Here is an 18,868-nt window from a genome sequence, read left to right on the forward strand (position 1 = left end):
TACAAAACCGTATTTGTTTTTCTAACATTTTCTAACATTGTTTTTCTAGCTTTTCAGGATTTTAGTGTTAGGTTACGTCCCTAAACTCTGATTGGACAGCCAGATCAGGACTTCTCTCTCATTGGCGGACTGGATATGATTGACAGGCGATATGATTCCGCCTACAAATCACATGTACAGTGAACTTGTACTGTACAAGTACGAATGGGTGGAATCCAGAGGTGTTGATCTGGTCAGTTGCGCGTGTGATGGAGCTGTTCAACTCTCCTTTTCAAAGACGAATGCTGATTTAAAGGGAATAATCATGCCTGATCAACTGACAGTACCGGAGTTTATGGACATTACCAATGAGGACTATAAAGCACCAACAACATCAGTGTTCTGTATGCGCATGGCTCGCTGTAGAAACACAGTTGGCGCTTTGGAAGAGGTAAAACACCTTTACAATGTCAGTAATACGGATATAACACAATTTACAGACAAGTGCGCGATTATTAACTGTAAATTAGCGGTATAATTGGATTACAGAGAGTGTGCTGTCTAACTTCAGAACATTGCTTCATTAAATACTATAAATTAGTGTATTTTACAAAAGGAGCCTGGAAAATGACTTCCTTCTTGTAGCACCAAAGCTTAATGTATCCCGTGTTGGAAGTGAACCTCGCCCATGTTTCTCACGGGTTCATGCAACGTCTTATCGCTGTGATGTTGACGCCACTTGTTAGCAATTTTAGTCTTTTATAAGTCTCAAAGTCACATTATGAACCTGATGTCACATACATTTACCATTATCAGTGCTTTGTTATTAATAAATGCATGCAGCAGATGTGCCTGTGCCTGTCTGAGGTAACAGAGCTGTTACTAACAAATAGCCTACAGATATTACAGAAATAAGACACATTAAAAGATGGTGGAAGATTTGATAATGCTCAAATGATAAACATTTAAATCTATTCACAGGACTCTAACTAATACAAAGTATCAAAAAGTGCCATGGCATTGGTGACATACTGTGGTTGTACCATAGGCTATTTTACTCTTACTTTACTATGGTACTACCATAATGCTGTAAAAATCAGAGAAGTCAAAAACAAGTTTTATTAACTTAAAATGTTTATTGCTTGTGGATCTAAGTTCAATGAGCATTTTAAGTTAAGCTGATTAACTTTACATACAGTAATTGTGATGTAGAACTTTGTCTAACTTGTGTATCGGTTTGTTGAGCAAACTGAGAAGGTTATAGTTACAACACACCAACACATACTCACTGAAATGGACGAAATGTAACAGTAGAGAACACTAATTGAAACGTAACACAACATTTGTAACAAAATATAATTTAAAAACTATATGGAGCTAAAACATATATTAATTATGAATAACAAATATTTGTCATCATAAGTACATGCTTTGACCAAAAACATAAGTTGAAGTGCATCATCAGATATCAAACTGAGGCGCATCCTGTTAGCTGACCATCCATTCCAAACTTGACATTGTAAGTTATTTCTAAGTTGCTCAAGCTAAATGGCTTAAATATGGATTTAAATTATATTTTAATGTAGTCTCAACATTTTATGGTTCAGTCTATCTTTAAAATTGAGTTTGTCTGACAAAATAATTTTATTACAGAATACAAGGCTTGACCCATGCATGATACTGTTAACTTGATTTCAGATGTCAGTTGCATGTTGGTGGGCATTAGTCCACATGGTGGGTAGTGTAAATCAACTTTTTTTCTAGAAACCTTTTTCATATATTTTCTAGGAAAAGTTAGTAACTAGAAACTTACACTGAAAAAAATATTGTGTCAGATAACCTAATAATGTGTTTTGTGTGGTAACATCTACAGTAACTATTTTACACCAATTTCAATGTAATTTTAATAGTTAAATCAGGTAGAAAGTTTCTTAACAAAAAGCCGTGCTTACAGGAACAACTATATATGTTCTGTAGTTCTTCTAAAGGTTTGCGTTAGTTTCAAAATTGCAGTGACTTCTTCAATGGAAATATGAAAGTGCTTTGTTTGTGCGAACAGTTCTGAACTCTGTCAGCTTGTTTCACCATCAGAATAGCAGATCTAGTTGAACTTTACTGATGTCTAAGAATGACCCTGTATTCTGTGCTGTTAATCAAAAGAAGCTCCGCAGCTCTTTCTCTTTTACCTCAAAACACTTTGACTCTGAGCTTGAACTAAAAATGTTGACTTCTGATGAATGGGAAAAGTATCAGACATTTCTGAATGATGACAAAGAAGCAGCCCAAACACTTCATAGGATGTGTTCACACTTGGCAGGTTTGGTTTGATTAAAATGAACTCTGTTGTGACTGCACTGTTAGTGAGGTCCATTTAAGTGTGAACGCTGCTGTCCGAACAATAGGCCAAATAAACCAAAAACAGGACGTGATGTCAGAAGGTGGGATAAAATATCTGGTTCTTCTCATCACAGAAACTGCGTGCCCAGTATGGTTCAGTACAGGCGTCAGAACCAGCAGATCTCTGTTTGCGCAAAAGAGGAATTCCTGGCGCTGTTCTGACTATTAGACATTTTGTAAGCTCTTTCTGATTTATAAGCTGGTAAAATACCACCATATGTACACACATGCATTTATCCCAGCATCCAGCATTGTTTTAGATCTTCAGTAAGTTTGCAATATATACGTCATAGAAGGTTCAATGTTAAAATTGACCGTGAATGCTAAATAAAACAGGACTAAATGAAGTGAAGTGACATACGGCCAAGTATGGTGACCCATACTCAGAATTCGTGCTCTGCATTTAACCCATCCAAAGTGCACACACACAGCAGTGAACACACACACACACCATGAACACACACCCGGAGCAGTGGGCAGCCATTTATGCTGCGGCGCCCGGGGAGCAGTTGGGGGTTCGGTGCCTTGCTCAAGGGCACCTCAGTCGTGGACTCGTGGTATTGAGAGCGCTGTACATTCACTCCCCCCACCTACAATCCCTGCCGGCCTGAGACTCGAACCCGCAACCTTTGGATTACGAGTCCAACTCTCTAACCATTAGGCCACGACTTCCCCTAAATCTAACATTTACTTTTTTGGTCCTGACCAAAAGAACCACTACAAGTGTAAACACACCAATAGTGTGTCAAGGACAAGGTGATTTTTGGAAAGCAGGCATGAGTAAAATCCACTGCCTCAGGCTCTTGGAGTAACTGGCGTTTTCGTGTAACTGGGATACACAGAGGGAAACACTCTTTATGAGTTGCGCTTTGGCACTACCCCATTTGCATTTAGCCTCAATGGAGGAAGTAGCTGAGGTAAACAGATGTTCATGGTTTATGTAAAGACTGGAGCTGGATCTTGTGCACGTTTCTTTATGCATACGTTTGCTTATCTGTTAAGTGATGTGGTTGTTTTTATCAAACCTCTTAAATATTTGTATATGCTCTTTCTGTAGCATGAGCGCTGCACACATCCACAGACGCCATAAAGATGGCAGTTGGTATACTCTTTGCTGTCGTTTCCGGTTCTTCCATCCCTGTGCGTGGTGTCCTGCTGAGACTTGCCTTTGAAGGAAACCCCAGTGCAGTTAATATCTCTCATCTCTTTCTCGCCCTTTCTGTTCTCTCTTTCTTTCCCTTCATCTTTCTCATTCCTTAAGGCAAAGGCGGGATGGCTGTCTCACTTCTTGTCCCAGCTTGTCCCATCTAATCTCCTTCTCGCACACACACGTCTGCTCACTGTTTTTCCACAGCTTTTTTTATGGGTCTGCGGCCCTGTTCGGTCACTCTCTGTTATTTATTTAATTTATTTATTCTTTTTGTGAACCAGTGAGCTCAGATTGTACAGTTCTTTCATACAAGGTCAATTTCAAGTATAGCATTTGAACAGCCTAGAGATGTAAATATATATGTAAAGTAGGCCTACTTGAAACAGTGTACTTTTAAATATTGTATCTTTTAAATGATCAAAAATCAAATGATCTTGACAGGCTTTCCTATTTCTGCCCATTGCACTGAGCTTACAAGTGGATGAAATTAAAGTCCTGAATAAACTTGTACAGCCAATGATTATTTCATTATAAAAATTATAGATTTAATTATAAATGCGTCTTTAATTTGAACTATTTGCAAATAACTACAGTGATTCTTCATTGTGAAAAAGGTCAAATCTCCACACTAAGAAAACTGTGGTTAAACAGATTACTTTACAGAGGTTTTGTAATTACATCATTCCATTAAATTGAGTCAAAGGCCGAGAATTAGTGTGTGGTTTCGCAGATTTGGTGTGTGGTTCTGGTGTTTGAGTGTCAGGTTTCAGAATAAGTGTGTCAAGTAAAAATTTTGTGTGTAAGCGGTTGAAAAAAAACTAATAATTAACAGATGTTCACTTGATGTTTTAGAAAAAAATGCTTTGTTGCATTTCACCAAGGCTGCAATAATTTGATCAAAATATTGTGAAATATTAGTACAAATTAAAATAACTTAAAAATAAAAAAAAATTATTTACTCCTGTGATGGCAAAGCTAAATTTACAGCAGCCATTACTCCAGTCTTCAGGATCACACGGTCCTTCAGAAATCATTCTAATATGCTGATTTACTGTTCAAACTCTTATTGAAAAGAGTTGCGTTGCTTCATTTTTGTGTAAACCTTGATAATTCAAATAATCAATTCAAATTTCGAAAGAACAACATTTATTTGAAATAGAAATCTTTTGTAACATTATAAGCTTTACCTTTGTCACTTTTGGTCCATTTAGTGCATCCTTACTGAAAAAAATATTAATTTCTTTAAAAAAAAAAAAAAAAATGATAATCCCAAACCTTTGAATGGTAGTGCTTATTTCATCATAATTCTCCTACTGCCTAATGTCAGACAGACTCTGACCACCTGAAATGTATGAGTGTTGTCTGCTAGCGGGCACCAGACTTATCCCTCATCAGATGATTTTGTTGTGGTCTCGTACCAGACGTGACTCCTGCATAAACACAGATTTCAGGCCACAAGTCTGTCTATGTTACTCGGCTCTTTTTGTGCAAAATTCCCAGAGTGTGTTTCAGTACGTGTGATGGGTGGCTAAATTACAGGCTATCTGAGTGTGTCTGGATGTAAATTCAATCGTGTGAGAGGGAAGTATAAACACAATGCCATACAAAACTGGGTTACAAATGCTTTTTACATTTGTTATTATAGTTTGACCTACTTTATGCACAAAAAGATGTTGGTTGTGTTTATTAGGCAATCCTGTATCTTAAACAGTAGAGCATGGCACTTGCAATGCTAAGGTCATGGGTTTGATTCCTAGGTAAAACAACTGATAAAGTCTGTATCTAGAATGCAAGGCAAGTCACTTTGGATAAAAACATCTGCCAAATGCATAAATGTAAATGCATTACACTCTCAGAAAAGAATGAAGGTGGTATCCTTTCAAAGGTTACTAATATATAAAGTTTAGGTATAAATTGGTATGTTTAAGGTACCAATATGCACCTTTAAAAGGTATCTTTTGGAAAAATAACCAACCCTAGTGACAACGTTTGTACCTTTTTTTCTGAGAGTGTAGAATATGCAGCATTTTTAACCATTGTAAAGTCAGTTAAGTAAAGATGCAGGTCTTATTGGTGCAATTTGTTCCTCTTGTGTATTCAGAACTGGTCTGTTCAGCACAAAATGTCCCTCTAAGAAAATGATTCATGTTGTTTTGTAGGCACTGGATCTGGACCGCAGTGTGCTGCACAAAATAAAGAAGTCAGTCAAGGCCATAAACAGCTCTGGTCAGAGTGAGTATTACAAATACTTAATTCCTTAATCAATAACAGGTTTGTGCTAATTTTGTACTTTTATTGTGTAAAATAAAGCTCATTGGTTTTGAAAGTAATGTTTTTTGACTGTATAAATAATAGTATAATTGTTCTGTTAAGCCCATTTACTCAAACAGTGCCAAATGACATATAAGAATAGCCTGGACAAAGATTTTGGTTTCATATACAGTGCGATTCAAGTCATTGTTACTCTCGCAAGCAGGTTTTGTGCTCTACCTCATACATTCCTCTCATTCCTACCAGAATCACCGATACCTGTTCCAGCAAGAACCTGCTTATTTCTCTTTCTCTTTAGAGCTAGATTGTCACATTTGTAGTTTTTCTTTAAATCTATTGCTGGTGAGCAATTATTATAGTCCTTGAGTATTCTTACCTGTTCTGTGCGAAGATTTGAAATGAGAAGGTTTGCTTCCCGTCTGGAATGGTGTTCTTTTTATGATGTTAGTTTGATGGTTTGAGTAGAACATTATTAAATAAAATAAAGATACATAGAAATATTTTGGGGGACAAAACTTAATAAATATGACTGAAGGCCATAAAAAAAAAATACTAAAACTTAAACTACAATTTAAAAAATTAAATAAACAAAATATGAATAAATACTAAAATATTATGTAAATAATACTGAAATAACATTGGTTTACACAAACATTGACTTCAGAATGAGTTCCCTGTGAATAAATAATAAATACATTTTTTAAATGATTAAATCGGTGGCAGTTCCTTCTGAATATCCTTCAGTTAAGGAAGTAGACTTTGTTAGCATGTTGTTTCCTCTTTATAGTAACCCAGATCTTGTTGGCCTTTTGCTGTACTGCACACCACTGGGGAGTATGGTTACGAGGCTCTTTTCTACAGCACTCTACTCATAAGCTAGGAAGAATGTCTTTTGCAAGCGGTAGGAATGGAAAAGGCTCATGTGACAGGAGCAAAGTGTATTAAAAACAAATGAGCTTTATATGGCAACATTTGGGCAATGCGTGAAGTATCAATGATCACTAAACAGGTTTTTGTATATAATAATGTGGAGGATAAATGGTTGACAGACCGTTTCGGTGTGTTTTCAGCTCATGTAGAGAATGAGGAGCAGTACATCCAGGCGCTGGAAAGGTTTACGGATAACACTGTGTACAAAGATGACCCTGAGATGCCCGATTACTTCCTCAAATTTGCTGGTTTCACTAAGGAGCTCACTGGTCTCTTTAAGAACTTGGTGAGCGAGTCTCTGACATCCATCTGTTGTAGAATATTTCAGACCTGTATTTTTATCTTGCCTTTGTCTCGCAAGCAGCTGACTGCATTCTTCAGGAAGTACTGCGAGTTACATGTAGAGCGATTTTACACAGGAGTATGTTACACAAACTATACACTTTGTTTTGAAACTCCTAATGTCTTCTTTTGTGCCCACAGCTGCAGAACATGAATAACATCATCACTTTTCCACTAGACAGTCTGCTGAAGGGAGACCTTAAAGGAGTCAAAGGGGTATGCAATGACATTTGTAGAAAATAGCTGTATAAAAATATGTGGTAGCACTTTTGTTTAGGGGCCGATTCTTACTATTAACTAGTTGCTTATTAGCATGCATATTACTAGCATATTGAGTTTTATTAGTACTTATAAAGCATATAGTAGTGCTTTATTCTGCAAAACCATATTTTAGATCCCTTAATCCTACCTTACTAACTATTAATAAGCAGCAAATTAGGAGTTTATTGAGGCAAAAGTCATAGTTAATAACTAGTTAATAGTAAGAATTGGACCCTAAACTAAAGTGTGACCAAATATGTACCTTTCAAACATTTGGGGTCGATGAAAATGCAGTTAAATAGACATATTTTCACATTTTATTACAATTAAAATAACTTTTTTCTATATTAATATATTTTAAAATGTAATTTATTACTGTGATGGCAAAGCTCAATTTTCAGTGGCCATTATTTCAGTCTTCAGTGTCACATGATCCTTCAGAAGTCATTCTAATATGCTGATGTAAAAAAAAAATCAATGTTAAAAAATATTTTTTTCATTATTTATTTATTTAAAAATTCAACAAATTCTCACAAATACAATGATTATTGTGGTTTGTGTTTTTTTATATATATTTGACCTTAAGTCTTTTCATATGTTGACTGTGCTCTCATTTGTTCATCAGGATGTGAAAAAGCCTTTTGATAAAGCATGGAAGGATTACGAAACCAAACTGTAAGCACCTATTAACCTCTTCATATCTATCTCAGAAAAAAATACAAAAAAGTAATAGTTACAGATTGATCAGTGAACATTAAACTTAAACTTTGGACATTCATGATGAAGCCCTTAGTGATTGGATTTCTTTGAGATATTCCTGTCCCTTAAAGCATGATGACAACAGGAAACACATTCTGAGCAAAGTTGTAATAACTGTAGATTAGTTTATTTGAATCTGGGATACAGGGGAAGGGGAGGTCGCACAACATAGTAAGAGGTTTAGTCATTTCAGATGTTTGAGTTTAAAAGTGAGCATCCCTTTAGCATAGATGAAGAGCTTATCATATTGTGGGGCCATACCTTAAGTAAACAACAGCACAGGCATATATGGTGTGTTTGTGCGTTAAGAGGCATTGATGAAAGCCTAATGTTTGTGCACGGTTAAGTACATATGCTGTAATTTTCTTTTCATGTCAATGCTCTGAATTTATTTACAGAGGCAAGATTGAGAAAGAAAAACGGGAACATGCCAAACAGCACGGTTTGATCAGAACAGAGATCAGCGGAGGAGAGATTGCAGAAGAGATGGAGAAAGAGAGACGCCTCTTTCAGCTTCAGATGTGTGAAGTAAGGAATGTCGTTCACATACATTCAGCATCAGTAAGGGCATCTCTTTAATTTTTGGAGTGAGCACCAGTGATGGTCCTGGTTCGCTTCTTACCCTTGGTAATATAAGACATGACTGGAAAGTCAGGTATTACAGTAGTTTTATTTTACAAGGTGACCCGACACACACACACACACACACACACACATGCACGCACACACACCCACCCACCTCTGACTCTTTTGAAACTTATTTAACAAACAGTTAATGGAAATAGAAAGCAACTGAAATGATCGTTTCATACTTTTTTCCTAGTATCTCATTAAGGTGAATGAAATTAAAGTCAAGAAGGGAGTTGACCTGCTTCAAAACCTCATCAAATACTTTCATGCCCAGTGCAAGTATGTTGGTTTGTAATACTCTCCTAGTAACAATACGTTTCATTTTTTAAATGAGTCTTTTAAAAGAATTGGTTTCCTATTTCCACACAGTTTCTTCCAGGATGGGTTAAAAGTTGTGGACAACCTGAAACCTTTCATGGAAAAACTTGCCACAGACTTAACTGCAGTATGTTTTTTGATATCAATGTCTGCTCTTTTGCAGATACATTCTTTATTTAGACAAAGCAGTTTAGTTCTCATATTCTGATGTTTGCTGTTGTTTCTGTGTAAATTGCAGAGCAAGCAGACACAAGATGCAGAAAGAAAACAGCTCATGCAGCTGAGAGATATTCTCAAATCTGACCTACAGTCAGAGTGTAAGGAGGTGAGCCCCAAAAAATTTGTAGGCCATGATTGATTGGACGATTGCTTAAGTTAGTGGTCAATCTTGTTGTTTTGTTTGTTTGTGTGGTGAAAGGACCTTCAGTCAAAGCAGAATGCAGGCTATAGTCTTCACCAGCTGCAGGGCAATAAAGCTCACGGCACTGAGCGCTCAGGGATGCTCCTCAAACGCAGCGAAGGGTGAGTTTGTCTGGCACTTCAATGATATCCTTTTTAAAAGTAGTGAATATTCTGTAAAGTTTGCGTGATGAAGGCTTCTCTCTACCTTACAGACTGAGAAAGGTTTGGCAGAAAAGGAAATGCACAGTGAAAAATGGATTATTGACTATTTCTCATGGAACGGTAGGCGAATAAAACAAACACTATGCGTCTGTAACTCCTTTCAGAATTATGTTTTAGTTTTGCAAGATTTCCTCCACCAGAGTTTGAGGGCAACAACGTATTGCAAGTACATCATTTTAAAATATCATTTATAATGTAATATATTTTGGTTATGCATTAATAAAAAGTATATATGTAAAATAAATTCTGAGAGTTTATATAATAGAATTATAACTGTTGAATGCATAATTTTTTTAAATATATCATGAAAATATGTTTATTAAATAAACATATTACTTTATTTTAATGAACACATAATTCTTTATATTAATATATGTAGAATAAATTCTATATAGCCCATTTCAGTGGGTTTTGCTGTAAATGTGTAATAAATCCCCTAAATGTACCCATTTTTTCTGCTCTTTCTCTCTCTCTTTTGCAGGCAAACACACCGCCAGCAAACCTGAACCTCTTAACCTGCCAAGTGAAGCGTAACCCAGATGAGAAAAAATGCTTTGATCTTATATCACGTAATATACTTTTAACAGTCCACTACTCTCATAAATTCAGAGCCAGTATTCTGAGAGTCTGTCATGGTTCATTTGGTTGGTTGGTAATTTTTATTTGCTTACTGTTCTCTTCCATCTTCTAGATGACAGAACATATCACTTCCAGGCAGAGGACGAAGCAGAGTGTCAAATGTGAGTGTGTGTGTGCTCACACAAATTTTACATGATTTTATAAATACCATGTGAGAATGTAATTATTATGTCCAACACTTCTGTCTTTTCATCTGTTCATGTGTATCTTTCTATTTCAGATGGGTGTCTGTGCTCCAAAATTGTAAAGAGGAGGCGCTGAACAATGCCTTTAAGGATGATCAGAACGAGGGAGAGAACAACATCGTGCGGGAGCTGACCAAGGCTATTGTGGGAGAGGTGAAGAAGATGAGTGGCAATGACGTGTGCTGTGACTGTGGAGCTTCCAGTAAGCAATATAGGTTTGATGTAACCTAGTGGTTAAGCATCTAGGCTGGGGACTGAAATATTTCAAGTTTTCAAGGTTTGATCCCTGAGTTGTAAATGTAATTGGAATGGAATAACATTTAAATAATGGCTGAATCAAATTAACTACTGAATCGTTTTTGTTGTTGTTTTCTGCATTATTTGAACAAACTTAACAGACATTTTAGGAGAGCGTGATTCTTGCCTCAGCTCACTCAGCTCTGTTTTAAAAAAAAATGAAATCTACACCCTGTGCTTCCTGTTTTGCATCTGGCCTTTCCACTTCTCTTTGTACATTGTATGAAACTTAGTCATCCCAGCAGAACTTGTTTTATTGTTTAGATCAAAGTTTTTCTTAGAAAAGATAACCCTGTATGAAATTCAAATGATACGTCAGTGGCTTTTCACTTGTTGTCACTGCAGATCCAACATGGCTCTCCATAAACCTGGGTGTGTTGATTTGCATCGAATGCTCTGGAATCCATCGGGAAATGGGAGTCCACTACTCCAGAATACAGTCTCTGACGCTGGATGTCTTAGGCACATCTGAACTCTTGGTAAAGTCTTGTGACAAATTGGTAATTTTTGATAAAACATTGCAAACATACAGATTGTGATGATTTTAAATGGGTTGCAGCTTGCTAACAGCGTGGGCAATGCAGGATTCAATGAAATCATGGAAGCAAACCTGTCAGCAGAGATCCCCAAACCCAACCCTTCTAGTGACATGTAAACGATCAGTTTCATTGACATCTTTTAATTTTTTTAAATGAATTTTTTTTATTCATTATGCATGTCTCACATCAAGATCTGCTGTTTCGTTTTTATTTTTTTTAGTCTTCACATCATAAATTTCATTACAATGTTTTCTCTCGCCATTGTCCTTCAGGCAGGTACGAAAAGACTTCATTACAGCCAAATACACAGAGAAGCACTTCGCTCAGAATAAGTATGCAGATAATGCGGCCCGGCTGCACGCACTGTGTGATGCGGTGAAGACCCGGGACATCTTCTCTCTGATCCAGGTGTACGCTGAAGGAGTGGACCTCATGGAGACCATTCAACAAACTAACCAACATGTGAGTTGTAGGTTGGAGTCATTATGCGTTTTTTTTCTATTGAGGCTGCACACAAAAACAGCATCTAACACCAGCTGTGTAGTCCGATTCTTGAACAAATGTCCATTTTAGTGAATCAAATACATATAGTGTGTTTTGCATCATATATATATATATATATATATATAATAAATAAATCTTTACTTTTCACTGCCAGGAACCAGGTGAAACAGCGCTACATCTTGCAGTACGAATGGTGGACCGGAACTCTCTGCATATTGTGGACTTCCTTGTACAGAACAGGTACTCCCCTGATGTTCTGTATTTTAGCTAAAATAAGATTTTGCATATTATTCAGACATTTTACATGTGTATGTGTTTGTGTATGCAGTGGGAATTTAGACAAGCAGACTGCCAAAGGAAGCACAGCGCTGCATTACTGCTGCTTGACTGACAATAGTGAATGCATGAAGCTGCTACTGCGGGGAAAAGCATCTGTCACAATTAGTAAGAGTCCATATAATTTGCTCTAACCCCAGGAATTCAGTCTACACACAAAAAACTGAATTACAAACATCTAAATAATTTTTAATGAAAATACTGAGACATTTTTAATGAGACATTTGTTTTATTTATTTTTTTAATAAATCAAGCAAAATTGCAAGTCATTTATTATTATAGTATTTGATATAAGCTACTGTTTTTTTGGTTATGTCTGAAATAATAAGAAAAAAAAACTCTGGGGGAAAATAAATGTGTTTTTCTTGCAGGTAATGATGCAGGAGAGACTCCTCTGGATCTGGCACAGCGTCTCAGACACACAAAATGCGAGGAGCTGGTGGGTACATTTGTTATCTTTAATGCCAGCAGAAATCCTGAAGTGCTGATTTTTGTTCTCTTCTTTTCTTGAGAGTAAGTTCTTTGCCTCTCCTGAGATTGTGTTCACGCAAATTCCCCTCCAATATGTTCTTCTGTGCTGTGTGATCGACAGCTGACTCAGGCGCAAACAGGGAAGTTCAACGTCCATGTGCATGTGGAGTATGACTGGTGTCTGCATAACGATGACCTGGATGAGAGTGAGGATGAGATGGAGGACAAGGTTAGCATACTTTTTATACAAAAGATGCCATTTAATTCAGTTATACTTTCTTTAAGATTTTTTTTTTTATAATAAATTAATACTATTATTCAGCAAGGATGCATTACATTGATCAGAAGTAACAGTGAAGACATTTATAATGTTACCAAAGATTCAAATAAATGTGTTTCTTCGTTAGTTTAGTTAACACTGAGAGAACATAAGTGGTATTGTAAACAATCATGCATATATTTTATGCAACCCTCATTCACTGTTCACTATATAGTGAATGTCACATAGTTTATTACATAAAGATCAAAATGTATTTGGACAAAGAGAATAATCAGCACTGAATATTGGTACCTTTTGGCTCATCCTTATGCCATTGATTTTGTGTTTCAGCCCATTCCCATCAGGCGTGAGGAGCGTCCAATTAGCTGTATTATTCCAGGCACTGGCCCCATGATGCCCAACATGAGCGCTCTGGCTCGGGACGTGGCTAATGTGGTCAATAACAAGCAGAGGGCTTTTATTCCTAGCATGATCTGCAATGAGACTTACGGCACCATGCTTGATGTTAGCCCACCGCTTTTGGGTTTACCAGGGGTGCCGGGTATTCCTCCTCTATCGCTTCGTACCTTGGGAAGGGGTGAGTAGCATTCAGGCATGGTGAGTCTTCTGGAAGTGAATTCTGAAAGCTTTCATCCTGAAATAGCTTGCTTACAAATGTACATTCAGTAAAGTCATAAACATACATATTGAACACATTTATGTGTGTTTGTAATGTCAGGGTGGAGTCCTCCAGCGGAGATGGTCGGGAGGCAGAGATCTTGCTCAGACCCTTCAAACCCTCAGAGTCCAGAAAATAACAACTCCGTGTATGGTGAGTCTGACCTCAGTAGTCTTACACCCATTTCTATATTCTACAAAACTACTTTGATCACTAAATGTTTATTATCAATGTAAAAAAAACAGTTGTGCTACTTACTATTTTGTGGAAACCATGATCCATTTTTCAGGATTATTTGATGAACAGAAAGTTCAAATTAACATTTATTTGAAATAGAAATCATTTGTAAGATTACAAATATCTGTACTGTCACTTTTGATCAATTTAATGCAACTTATACTTATACTTAACCTAAATAAAAGTGTTAGTTTCTTTGAATAAAAATTCTTAACTTTTGAAAAGCAGTCAAGATGTTTTTTGAACATGATAGCAGGTTTGTTCTTCCATAATGCTCTACCAGCTCTACTGGCTGGTCGACCAATTAAAACTACTATGGAACAGCTATAAACCAGGCATCTTGTTCCAAAAATCAAACTGGTGTTTCTTGTAGGCAGACCCATAACAGGTCTTGTCTCTCCTATAGTGCTCCCCCCTGCTCCGCCACCTCCTCCTGCGGCCAAGAGACCACTGCCTCCAGATCCAAAGGCAGCTCTTCCCCAAGTGCCTCCGGTTCCATCAGCACCCTCTGCTCCCCCAGTTATACCACCTGCCCCAGATAGACCAGCGCCCATAGTACCACTTGCTCCAGTGTTGCCCACGTCATTTTCATATAAACCCCCACCTCCTCCTGTACCCCCACAGCCAAAAGCCCTTGCACCCAAACCAGTGAAATCCTCCACTAGGTAGGATGTCACCTCCCAGCTGCATTACAAGTAACAGATTATCTGATGCTGTGTTTTTATAGGGATTTCAGGTGTTGGTTTTGTTGCATTGTTTAGCATTGTCTACATTATATTACCTGCACTGTTCTGTGTATTTCTCAGGGGTACTGTTGGTCCTTTTAGTAAGGATGTAAATGTAAATAAAGCTCCACCCATCGCCCCCCGACCAAGTGACAAAACAGGTGAATTTAATGATGCTTACATACATGATGAATATAGCTCTAAATCCCCAAAATTAGATACAGTGCCATGAAAAGGTTTTTGTCCGCCTCCTGTTTTTATTTTTTATGTATTTTTGCATATTTGTCACACTTAAAAGATTCAGATCATCAAACACATTTTAATATTACACAAAGAGTAAATACAAAATTCAGTTTTTAAATGATGATTTAATTTATTAAGGGAAAAAAGCTGTCCAAGCCCACCTGGCCTTACGTGAAAAATTAATTGCCCCCTCCTTTCAAATCATGAAAGAACTGTGATTAACCACATTATTTTAGAAAGCTGAGTTCAATTTCACTAGCCAAACCCAGGCCTGATTACTGCCAGACCTGTTGAATCAAGAAATCACTTAAATAGAACCTGTCCGACAAAGTGACGCATGCTTAAAAAGCAACACATTATGTGGCGATCTAAAGAAATACAAGAACAAATGAGAAACAAATTAGTTGACATGTATCAGTCTGGAACAGGTTATAAAGCCATTTTTAAGGCTTTGGGACTCCAGCAAACCACGCTCAGAGCCATTATCCACAAAAGGAGAAAACTTGGAACAGTGATGAACCTTCCCAGGAGTGGCCGGCCTACCAAAAATACTCCAAGAGTGCAACGATGACTCATCCAGGAGGTCATAAAAGAACCCAGAACAACATCTAAAGAACTGTAGGCCCCACATGCCTCAATTAAGGTCAGTGTTCATGATTCAACAATAAGAAAGAGACTGGGCAAAACACCATCCATGGGGGAGTTCCAAGGCAAAAGCCACTGCTGACCAAAAAGAACATAAAGGCTCGTCTCACATTTGCCAAAAACATCTTGATTATAACCAAGACTTTTGGGCAAATATTCTGTGGACTGATGAGACAAAAGTTGAACTTTTTGGAAGGTGCGTGTCCCGTTACATCTGGTGTAAAACCAACACAGCATTTCATAAAAACAACATCATACCAACAGTCAAACATGGTGGTGGTTGTGTGATGGTCTGGGGCTGCTTTGCAGCTTCGAGACCTGGATGACTTGCCATAATTGATGGAACCATGAATTCTGCACTCTATCAGAAAATCCTGAAGGAGAATGTCTGACCATCAGTTTGTGACCTCAAGCTCAACTGAGATGCTGTGGCATGACCTTAAACAGTCCTTTCATGCTTGTGGCTGAATTAAAACAATTCTGCAAAGAAGAGTGGGCCAAAATTCCTCCACAGCGATGTAGAAAGATTCATTGCCAGGTATTGCAAACGCTTGACTGCAGTTGTTGCTGCAAAGGGTGGCACAACCAGTTATTAGATTTAGGGGGCAATTACTTTTTCACGTAGTGCCAGGCAGGTTTGGACAGCTTTTTTCCCCTTAATGAATTAAATCATAATTTCAAAACTTCATTTTGTATTTACTTGGGTTGTCTTTGTCTAATATTAAAATTAGTTTGATGATCTGAATCAGTCAAGTGTGACAAACATGCAAAAAAAAAAAAAAAAAAAAAACAGGAAAGGGGCAAAAACTTTTTCACACCACTGTATATTTTAGTTTGAAATAAGCCTAAATAGTCATTTTTATCAAAAATGTTTTTTTCTCCAGATTCTGGGCCATCATCTGCCTCCGCACCAGCTCCTCTTCCTGCTCCTAAACCCAGAACGGCCCCACCTGTAAGTGACAGCCATTAAAACGTTTTTGTCCCTCAAAAGTACACTACTATTCAAAAGTTTGGCATAGGTATGATGGTTTTTGAAAGAAGTATGCTTTTGCATACCAAGCCTGTGTTTACTTTATCATAATAACAATTAATGACTGAAATATTGTAAAAACAAAAAATAGAATTTAAAATAACTGTTTTCTATTTAAATATATTTTAAAATATAATTTATTCCTTTAATGGTAAAGCATCACATGATCCTTCAGAAATCATTCTAATATACTGATCTGGTGCTCAAGAAACATTTCTTAATATTATCAATGTTGAAATTGTTGCTTAGTATATTTGTAAAAGCGTGACAGATTTTTTCAGGATTCTTTGATGAATAGAAAGTTAAAAATAACAACATTTATTTGAAATAGGAACATTACATGTCACCTTGAGCAATTTAATGCATCCTTTCTAAATAAAAATATTAATAAAAAAGAAACTTACTTCATTTTTTAACAATTTTATACATAATTCTTCTTTGAAATGAAATGACATGATTTTTTTTTCAATTAGTCGATTATTTATTTAGCTTTTTTCAAACTAAAAAGACTAAAAAATGTTTATATGGTTGTTTCAAAAATATTTAGAGATTTAAGCCACAATTAAATGTGACATTTCATTGCATTACATAATATCAAACCAATCTGCAAACATGGTGTTATTTTTCTTTCAAATAAATGTCACTTGATATATTATTATACATATTAATTTTGATGTCAGTGGCAAATCTAAAACTACTTGTTTCAGAAACCGAGACCTAAGAGAGTAAAGGCCATATATAACTGTAAAGCTGATAACCCAGATGAACTGACCTTCTCTGAGGGAGAGGTGATAATAGTAGATGGAGAGGAGAACAAGGAGTGGTGGGTGAGTACGCAGTCATAGTTTTTACACTGTACATGCACTGACTGAATCATGCGAGATCTTGATGGCTCTTTCGTGTGTCCTGCAGGTGGGTCACATTGACGGGGAGCCGAAGAGGAAGGGCGTTTTTCCTGTCTCGTTTGTTCACTTCATCACTGACTGAAGTCATACATTGCTGTCTTGCTAAGATCACAGGCTTTTTGTGACAGAAACCTGAGACCACTGATTATTTAACTAGTCACCATCCTTATGGCTGGATGGTGGCGTATGGGACATTCACAAACATAAGACCTCAGGAAAAAACTCACTTTATCAATCATTCCGATTCCAAGTGCAATTACCTCTAACTTTAATGCAGAAATGATGTATGAACTGTGATGAGTGCTATGCTTTACATGGGGACCATTTGTTTTTATAAACCATAATATTGTTGGAACCTTACACTCATCTTTATAGAGCTTTTTATCTATATCAGTTGCAGAGCAACTCTTATTTTGCAAGTGCAGTTAAGCGATATGTAGCTTGCATACATGTTCACAGAGTTCTGTTACCAAACAAGCCATTAAACATTTTACTCTGTACATTTAAAAGACTGCTTTTATTTTCTGCACTAGAGATATATTTTTACAAAAATAACTGACAGAATATCAAAGTAGTGACTCAACAGTTCACAGTATTGTTATACATTTTAATAGTTACACTACAGTTGAAAAGTTTGGGGTAAGATGTTTTTTTTTTTTATATTTATGAAAGAAATATCTTCTGCTTCCCAAGACTGCACACAGCAATACTGTCAAATATTATTACAGTTTCAAATTACTATTTTAATATATTTTAAAACATAATTTATTCCTGTGAATGCATTACTCCCGTTTTCCGTGTCACATCATCCATCCGAAATTCTTGATCATTCTATTATGCTGATTTGGTGCTCAAGAAACATCTCTGATTATTATCAGTTGAAAACAGCTGCGCTGCTTAATATTTTAATGAAAACCATGATATTTTTTTTTCTCAGGATTCTTGAATAGAAAGTTCAAAAGAACAGCACTTATTTGAAATACATTTTTTGCACCATTGTAAATGTCTTTCTGTCACTTTTGATTAATTTAATCTGTCCTTGCTGAATAAAAGTATTAATTTCCTTCCAAAAAAAAAAAAAAATCTCACAGACCTCAAACTTTTGAACCGTATAGCATACATTTACAAAGCACTCCCCCATAAACAAGGACATCTAGCCATATTTAAACAGGGTCCAAGCTCCATCTTCGACCACCACAGATTTGATTAATTTACAGCATAGTCAGATGGTCCAAAAAATGTTTTTAAATAAATCACCCTTTTCAAAAGACAACCTTCAAGTTTTCTTATAATGGTTATTAAAAAAAAAAGACTTTAAACTGTTCAAAATACTCATCCATATATTTACAAATCAAAAATCTCCAAATGATGTCTTTAACCCCAGCAGAGTGAATATATGCACAGTGGTCGGTTAAGATCTTGGGGGAAGAGTGAAAGCTCAGCACAGAGTTGAACTTTGAGGAAGCCGAACACAATGGGACGCAACAATGCTCGGCTGCACTACGGTCTTCCC

General features: G+C 36.6%; 1 protein-coding gene across 1 annotated transcript; it reads left to right on the forward strand.

Annotated features, from left to right (window-relative positions):
- The first annotated feature begins 130 nt into the window (after positions 1-130).
- Positions 131-18,423, forward strand: LOC306844361 (arf-GAP with SH3 domain, ANK repeat and PH domain-containing protein 2-like). Its single transcript, XM_079376440.1, has 28 exons — positions 131-430; positions 5,686-5,758; positions 6,868-7,013; positions 7,211-7,285; positions 7,956-8,005; positions 8,488-8,617; positions 8,913-8,998; positions 9,089-9,164; positions 9,276-9,362; positions 9,456-9,559; positions 9,652-9,721; positions 10,143-10,230; positions 10,353-10,401; positions 10,521-10,687; positions 11,128-11,261; positions 11,342-11,433; positions 11,594-11,783; positions 11,980-12,065; positions 12,154-12,269; positions 12,533-12,600; positions 12,754-12,861; positions 13,243-13,489; positions 13,631-13,723; positions 14,214-14,472; positions 14,614-14,693; positions 16,305-16,372; positions 17,158-17,277; positions 17,363-18,423. Exons 1-28 carry the CDS (start codon positions 152-154, stop codon positions 17,435-17,437), a joined length of 3,216 nt encoding a protein of 1,071 aa, XP_079232566.1. The 5' UTR covers positions 131-151; the 3' UTR covers positions 17,438-18,423.
- Positions 18,424-18,868: the final 445 nt, after the last annotated feature.

Source organism: Barbus barbus, assembly GCF_936440315.1.
Source record: "Barbus barbus genome assembly, chromosome: 24".
NCBI lineage: Eukaryota > Metazoa > Chordata > Actinopteri > Cypriniformes > Cyprinidae > Barbus > Barbus barbus.

Bases quoted from the DNA above. Each gene is read 5' to 3' on its own strand.
- LOC306844361 (XM_079376440.1), top strand. From the start codon at position 152: ATGATTCCGCCTACAAATCACATGTACAGTGAACTTGTACTGTACAAG. The intron at 10,231-10,352 runs GTAATATACTTT...TCCATCTTCTAG, and splicing joins ATGCTTTGATCTTATATCAC to ATGACAGAACATATCACTTC. The intron at 13,490-13,630 runs GTGAGTAGCATT...TTGTAATGTCAG, and splicing joins GCTTCGTACCTTGGGAAGGG to GGTGGAGTCCTCCAGCGGAG.